The sequence below is a fragment of the Acanthisitta chloris genome, unplaced genomic scaffold (assembly GCF_000695815.1).
Source record: "Acanthisitta chloris isolate BGI_N310 unplaced genomic scaffold, ASM69581v1 scaffold9520, whole genome shotgun sequence".
Lineage (NCBI taxonomy): Eukaryota > Metazoa > Chordata > Aves > Passeriformes > Acanthisittidae > Acanthisitta > Acanthisitta chloris.
In genome coordinates, this window is record NW_008651131.1 from 44,798 (window position 1) to 52,666 (window position 7,869).

At 56.8% G+C, this 7,869-nt stretch overlaps 1 protein-coding gene across 1 annotated transcript in view; it reads left to right on the top strand.

Moving 5' to 3' along the window:
* Nucleotides 1-5,198, top strand: part of ABLIM3 (actin binding LIM protein family, member 3) — a gene marked incomplete at its 5' end in the record, with an annotated part of 19,305 nt that extends 14,107 nt beyond the window's left edge. The window contains 9 exons of the mRNA XM_009071897.1: nt 620-754; nt 1,009-1,073; nt 1,391-1,538; nt 2,496-2,525; nt 3,134-3,192; nt 3,662-3,722; nt 3,933-3,940; nt 4,440-4,520; nt 4,945-5,198. Of these exons, the coding sequence (XP_009070145.1) occupies nt 620-754; nt 1,009-1,073; nt 1,391-1,538; nt 2,496-2,525; nt 3,134-3,192; nt 3,662-3,722; nt 3,933-3,940; nt 4,440-4,520; nt 4,945-5,058 (701 nt within the window). The remainder of the gene's footprint in view (nt 1-619; nt 755-1,008; nt 1,074-1,390; nt 1,539-2,495; nt 2,526-3,133; nt 3,193-3,661; nt 3,723-3,932; nt 3,941-4,439; nt 4,521-4,944) is intronic.
* Nucleotides 5,199-7,869: the final 2,671 nt, after the last annotated feature.

Below are 7,869 nucleotides of genomic sequence, written 5' to 3' on the forward strand. Positions count from 1 at the left end.
CCCTGTGTCTGCCAGAGGTGGTGGGATCTCCCTGCTACACCTCCTGTCCTTGGTGCTCCTTCCCCTGTGAGTCTCCTGGCCCTGGTGCAGCAGGACTCACCTCTGGGTTTCTCACCTGTGCTGCTGAGCAGCCTGTGTGTGTCCCTGCCATGAGGGCCAAGCCCCTGCCAGAGCCCTTCTGCTCCCTACCCACTGCACAGCCCACTGCCTCCTTCCCCTGGCAGGAACCCAGAGAGCCCTTTCCCTGCTGGGACTGAACCTTCCTCCATCCCTTCTCTCTCCTGTCCTGACAGGACAGCACAGGGTCACGGGGAGGTTGGTGGCACTGGTGGGAATGGGGTGAGCACTGTGCAAGGAGCTTGTCATGGTGCCATGGACTATGAGCCATTTGTGTCCCCTCGCAGCAGCATCAGTGACAGCCCCTGTGCTTGTCACTGTCCCCACTGCCTACCTCAGCAGCCTTGTCTGGAAAAGGTGTCAGCAGTTTGAACACTGATTGTTCCCAGCACTGCTCCGTGCTGTCCTGGTCATGAATCACTGCCAGTCACTGGAGAGGGGAAGTGGATTTGCCTTCATCCTTTGCAGGAGCTCACTTTAGCTCTGCCTGCTCCTTTTGCAGACAACCACTCTGCAGCCACGAAAAGCAAAACCAGCGAAGACATCGCACAGTCATCCAAGTACAGCCCTGCCTACTCCCCAGACCCCTACTACCACTCCGAGTCGGAGTACTGGTCCTTCCAAGGCTCACCCAAAGGTAACAGCCACCCACTGGGCTGAGAGAAAGGGAAACCCATCCCTGCCCTCAAACCCATACATTTCCTGGGAGGGGATCCTGCTCTGAGTTGGGTCTGGGCCCAAAGGTGGCAATGGGCTGAGATACCTGCCAAAGTGACCCCAAAATCCTAACAGCCCATTGGACTCTGCTGTCTCCATGCAGCTGGGGACTGTGTCCTCCCTCCCTGCCTCCACTTTCATCCCCATCTGACTCTCTCACTTGTGTCCTTGCAGCCCCTCGCGCCCGGAGGTTCTCATCAGGTGGTGAGGAGGATGGGTACGACCGGGGCATGCACAAGGTGAGTGATGTCCTTGCCCACAGCAAGGTTGGCTTTGGGGAGGGGGCTCAGCCCAGCTCTGCCACCTAAGAAGGTGCCACCACCATCCCTGCTGCCCTCTGCCATCTCCCCTCCTTGGCCACCCCCAGCCCGGGGTCTGAAGGAGGGGAGCACCCCTTTGCCACACAGCCCAGCCCAGCACCACGTCCCCAGGGATGGGGGAGCAGATGGGAGATGCCAAAGCCATGTCAGGAGATGCCATGCCCTGCCATGTTGTGCCAGCAGACAGGGAGGGCTGGAAAGGAAGGGTGTGAAGCAGCTTTCCCTCCACTGCCCAGATCCAGAGTGGCATCGGCAGGCTGATCCTGAGGGAGGAGATGAAGGCTCGGTCCAACTCCTACGCAGACCCCTGGACACCCCCTCGCAGCTCGGCTAGCAGCAGAGAGGCCTTGCACACAGCTGGCTACGAGGGCTCCCTCAACGGCTGTAAGCATGATGTGGGACCCTGGGCCATCTGTCTGTCCCACCCAGCATGGCCCCAGCCCCTGGGGCAAGTCCGTGGGGTGCAGAGGGAAGAACAGGACTAGGAAGGGGTGGTGAGAGATGCTGGGCACAGTTGGACTTGGGAGGCTGTTTTCCTTTCTGGAGGGTTCCATCCATTCCCTGTGCCTCAGCTGGGATGGGGCATCACCCAGTGGGTGTCCAGGCACTGGAGTGGCTGAAGGGTACCTTGGGAATCTTTGTTAGGAACTGCAGTGACAGAACAAGGGGTAATGGGTACAAACTGAAAGAGGGAAATGTAGATTAGATACGAGGCAGAAGTTTTCCCTGTGAGGGTGGTGAGACACTGGCACAGGTTGCCCAGGGAGGCTGTGGCTGCCTCAGCTCTGGCAGCGTTCAAAGCCAGGTTGGCTAAAGCCTTGAGCAACCTGCTCTGGTGGGAGATGTCCCTGCCCAGGGTGGGGGATTGGTGCTGGATGATCTCTAAGCTCCATTCCAAGCCCTTAACAATCCATGAATCTATGAATCAGGCAGCACAGCCACACTGGGCTTGCTCTATCAGGCAGCACAGCCACACTGGGATTGCTCTGACCTGTTTTGAGCTTGCTGCATGTGAACCTCATTACTAACAGCACATCCAGGACCTCCTGGCACCCCAGATCTACTGACCAGCCCCAGAGCTGCCTTTCTTGCACTGCTCTTACCATTCAGCACCCAGGACACTCAACCCTGGAGCTGCAGAGGGTCTGGGGGAACTTAGGAGCCTGGCAGCACAGAGCATACAGGAGCATCTTCCTCATGGCACATCTGCCCTCACAGAGCTGGGGCTGGTTGGGGTTGCAGAGGGAACCCCAAGGAGGACCCATGGGGCTGGGAATGAGCAGCTCTGCATGGCATGGGGTGCTTGGTCCTCCCTGACACCTAGCTCTGCTCTCCTTGCAGCTCCCCGAACCCACTACCTGGCCGACAGCGGTGAGTGTGTGAGCCTGCAGCCCTCCCAGGCTTGGGGGGGCAGAACCTGAGCTGCATGGAGGTGTTGGGACCAGGGAGGGATGAAGGCGAGAGAAAAAGGAGCCCGTGAAAGTTTGGGCCAGGGTAGAGCTGAACAGTTGATGGCAGTGCTGGGAGAGGATGAAGCAGAGAAGCTGAGGAGGATGTGTTGTGCTGAAGGGTGGCAGGAGGGCTGCCAAGGGAAAGGGATTTTGGGGATAGGAATACCAGCACACGAGAAAGCCAGGGTGGAAATGTGTTGGAGCTGGAAGGAGCAAGAGCTGGGTGAATGTGGGAGCACCAGGGTAGAGCTGAACAGTTGATGGCAGTGCTGGGAGAGGATGAAGCAGAGAAGCTGAGGAGGATGTGTTGTGCTGAAGGGTGGCAGGAGGGCTGCCAAGGGAAAGGGATTTTGGGGATAGGAATACCAGCACACGAGAAAGCCAGGGTGGAAATGTGTTGGAGCTGGAAGGAGCAAGAGCTGGGTGAATGTGGGAGCACAGAGGGAGGGTGGCCCAGTGGGTTCTGTCCCAGGGTGTGAGGTTCATCCCTGCATTTTCTCCTCATGCACCTTGGTGGCTTCTTTGCAGATCCTCTCATTTCTAAGTCAGCCTCCCTTCCTGCCTACAGGAGGAATGGGCTGCATAGGGTAAGTGCCTACTGCCTGCATCCTGCTGCTGCTGCCAGGGGTCTCTGCACCATTCAGCATTCTCCCCAGGCTCCTCAGAGCCTCCTCAGTGCTCTCCTTCCACATCTAGGGAGTCCTGCTCCCTCCTTCTCTGCTCTTCTGCTGTCACTGCTGCTGTGTGCCATTCCAAAATGACACTTATTGGGGTCCAAAGTGCCTTGTCCAGGCAGTGCCTGCCCTGAACCTCCCCCAGGGCATGTTTTAGAGGGATGCTGGTGTTGCTTTCCAGCACAAGAGCTTTGCTTTTTATCCTGGGTTAGTGATTGCTTGGGATCAGATCTGGTCCTAGGCTTGTCGCTTCACCTCCTCGTGCCTCAGTTTCTCTACTGCCAGGTGTGGGCCCTTTTTGGTGTGGGTGAGTGGGAGGTGCTGTGCTGAGTGTCTGGAGGAGATCCCCTCTCACTCCTCCCTCTCTCCATCCCTCCCACAGCCTCCCAGTGCTGAGCTTTTCCACTACGACAGCACGAACGCCGTCAACTGGGGGATGAGAGGTAAGAGGCCCCAGGGCCAGGAACCCTGTGGGCAGCTCAGAGCCACATGCTGTGGGGCTGCCACCCCCCCACAGGCAGCTCTGGGAAGAATGAGGCTGGAGGAGAATGAGGGGAGACAAGTGGGGGTCCCTACATCCTTGGTGAGAGGGTCCCGGCAGTGGAAGTGTCAATGTGGCTCATGTCTCTCTTGTCTTTTCTGTCTCTCCACAGAGTACAAGGTAAGATGCTTCTGCTGCAAGGAGTGGCTGCCAGACAGAGGTGGGAGTCCCAGAGATGTGTCTGTGTGTCCCCAGGCTCTTCAGGGGGAGGCTTTGCCCTCACCCCCATCCTGACACCTCCATCCTGGGACTGTGGGGCTCAGTCCCCTCCTGCCAGGGTCCCAAGCACTTGGCTGAGCCGAGTTGTCTTCTGGGTGAGGAATAGAGAAAGGTGGTTGTGCTGGTGGTTTCCTACTCACACCCATACCTGGGTCACTCTTGGCTCACAGAGTGAGCAGGCTATTCCAGAGGCACCATGGGATTCAAGGTGGATCAGGGACACCCTGGGAGCAAGTCTCCTCTCTGCCTTGTCCCATCCAAGCCCTGGAGTCAGCTGTGCCACCCAAGCCCTGCTAAACATAGCAGGAGGAGGCTTTGCCCTGGTGGGATTCATTCCCACGTGTGTCCCAACTGTCTTCTGGCTCTGGAACTGCCCCATGGTCTTCCTGTCCCTGTGCAGATATATCCCTATGAGCTGCTCCTGGTGAAGACAAGAGGGAGGAACCAGCTGCCCAAAGATGTGGACAGAACTCGGTTAGAGGTGAGGAGAGACTTTTCCACTGGGGAATCTCAGGGCAGAGAGGGACCTGATCCTGTGGAGTGTCCCTTTAGCCCTGGCAAGCAGCATGTGGCTGCAAGGGGCTCTGGACATGTGAGAAACATCTCCACAGCTCCCTAGGAGAGCACATGTTTGTCAGCACAATGTCACAGTGGTCCTGTTGCTCCACTGGCTGGGCAGAGCTATCCCCTGTGCCCATATCACCAGTGTGTTTGGCAGAGGCAGGAGGGAGGAAGGTTGTCCCCTTCTCGTTAGAGAGCAGTGCTGGGAGTTGTAGCAGCCATTGCCCCAGTGAGCAGGGGATGCTTTCCTGCTCCACTGCAGCCACACAGCCTGGCTGGTTGCTACTGGCCCCAGAGGGTGACCAGAGCCCCCAGCTCTGTCCCAGCATCCCGTTTTTCCCCAGAGACACCTGTCCCAGGAGGAATTCTACCAGATCTTCGGCATGACCATGGCTGAGTTCGACCGGCTGGCACTGTGGAAGAGGAACGAGCTGAAGAAGCAGGCCCGGCTCTTCTAGCTGCAGGGCACTATAAATATATACATACCTATAAATATATACATAGAGAGACCTCTATATTGCAGCTCTAGATGATTCTCGGTGCTGTACGGGGCAGAGGTGCCCTCTGCACCCCTGAGAGTGAATTGGAGTTTTGCAGATCATTTTATGCTCTGTGTTTCCTTTTCTTTTCCAACCTTGGTTCTGTGTGGATCCCTGGGAAATCCCAAGGGTTGAAGCCACGTGGGCTCCAAAGCACTTGGTGTCTGTCACTGGGGTCATGATGGTGGTGGAATGGATTTTCCTGCTACAGCCACAGCACTCAGGGCTGGAGGAGAGCAGAGCTCTGGGATGGGGTGGGATACGAGTGTCCCATCCCTCTCTGCTCTGCTGGGCTGTGGAGTATGGGTTGGAAAGGCCCTGGGTGCAATTGCAGGAAAGCAGGATCTCACTACAAGCTCCTTAAATTCCTCCCTGCCTTTACATGGCCATGACTGGGGGCACCTTCAGCCTCATCCTTGGGGTGCAGAGCTTGGGGCAGGACCATGGCCAAGGTGTGGGTCTGAGCCCCAGTGCCTCCAGGGCTGTTGGCTTTCCCTGCAAACTCCAAGGTGCTGGAATAGTGCCTTTCCAGACCATCCCCAAACCAAGCCCTTAAATGAAACAGCCAAAGCCACCTCCTGCCTTAGCAGTTTCTTGCTGCTCTTCAGGTTTGTCCAGGGCCAAGGGGAGACCTGCTGTGATGACACCCAGTCCTGGGCCACCAAGGGGGCATGAGCACCCAGAGCTGCAGCTCCAGGACCTCAGCACCCACGTGGGAGTGGTGGGAGTATTCCAGCTGGGAGCTGAGGGAAAGGCCAAGGACACTAGTCCCACTGTCTGCTGCACCTCTCCTCTTTATTCCTGAATTACCCCATTGCAGGTGCCTGAGTCCCTGATGAATCCTTCTGGAAGCCTCTGGGAATGAAGGCCGTCACCATGTCATTCATTCCCTCCATTGCAAACTGTTGGAATTCGGGGGTTTGGGCTTATCTTTTGGCTTAAAACTAATAAGGTTGTTTCCACACAAACATCTTGCCTGGTGTCTGTGGTGCTCTGGCTTCCTATTTGCTTGTCCAGCACAATTTTCAGGTGTATGGCAGGGGCTGAACAGTCCCAAACAGGCCAAGGAGCTGTGGGATATCTGCAGGAGCCAGGTCAGGAGGATTCCTCTGAGAGGACAATGAGGGTTTCACCTTCACTGTGCCATGGGCCAGCTCTGCTTCTGCCTGTTCTGGTCCTCTTTGAAGCTCTGGGAGCTCTACACCAGTGTGGAAAGGGCTGGGAACTGAGCTGGAGACGGCAATATTGCCCTGGTAATTGCTCCTATCTGCCTTAGTGCAGCAGTAAATGAACTGAGTTTATTTATAGTTACTTTACTCATATTAACCCTAAATCAAGCTCAGCTGTTTGGGCTATGGGAAACTTCCATCTCCAGCAGCAGTTTCAGTGATAAAGCCTGGAGGATATTATTAATAACCATAATAACACAACAGCAGGTGGGTTTTTTCATTTCCAAGCATTTTATGGGCAATAACTAATTGTTCTCCACACCAGCCTGCGTGGCAAAGGTGGGGAAACTGAGGCAGGGCTCGATGCTGTCTCTCAGAGCCAAGGCAACCTCTCCAGCCCATGCCATCCTGGGGCACAGACACCCTGTGTATTCCCCATGGGCTTCCATCACCCTGAGGGATGCAGAGAGCACCCAGATGTTAGCACCTGCCCTGGGAGCCATCCCTGCTCTGCAATTCCCAGCCACAAAGCAGCTGGAGCCTGGTGGCATTGGCAGCCCTGGATTGTGAGCACTCTGTGCCTCAACCACAGCCCTGGAGGTGACCCTGTTAGGAGAGAAAACTGGAGCTCGATCCAGACAGGAGGGACCAGCAAACACCAACCAGTAGTGTCCAGGCAGGAGCTGCTTCCCAGCTGGGCATGGAGAGGTGAGAAAGGCCACTGCCTCCGAGTGTTCCTGGGCTGAGTGTGCTCCAAATGGGGAATTCCTCAAGGCCAGTTCCTAGTGCACATCTGACATGTCAATTAGTGCTTTCCCAAGTGATAACTCTGTGTGTGTGAAGCTTCAGCACAGTTCTGGCACAACCTGCTGGCCCCACAGGGCTCAGCTGCAGCCTGGATTGTCCTGGGGGTGCCAAGAGCCACACATGGGACACTCTCACACATCCCACAAGTCCTCCAAACCCAGGTCTCCCTGGAGGGGAGAGGGACAGTGAGGGTGGCACGAGCACCGTGACCAGGGAGAGTCTGGACACATGAAGGACACCAGAAGGGAGCAGATCTGGAGGGGATTTGGGGCAGGGGGAAGCAAGGAGTGAGCAGTAAGAAGGAGGAGCTGTGCTTGCTTACTAGGTGTGCATTTGGGTGTGGGAATTGGGGTCTTTCCCACCAAACTGAACTTGCCCAACTCAGCCCCCACCGTGGGCAGGTGGAGGTGGCTCCACTCTAGCCCTCACCCTTACAGGAGCATCTCTGTCTGCTGCTGGGGATGATCCACAGCATGTGGGGCAGGGATGCAGGGGGTGGGGGAGAATCCCAGGACACCCCAACCCGTGTGAGAAAGGATGTGGGTGCTGCATCCACATCTCTGGACATCTTTCCCTGCCGGTGGGGACCCCCTGGGCTGTGTCCAGGTGCTGTGCCTTGTGATGCTCGGCCCCAGCCACACGAGAAAGATGTGGGTTCTGCATCCCATCTCTGGGGACATCTTTTTCTGCCGGCGGGGACCCCCGTGGGCTGCGTGCCGGTACTGGTGCCGTTTCGTGCCGTGCTGTGCCGGTG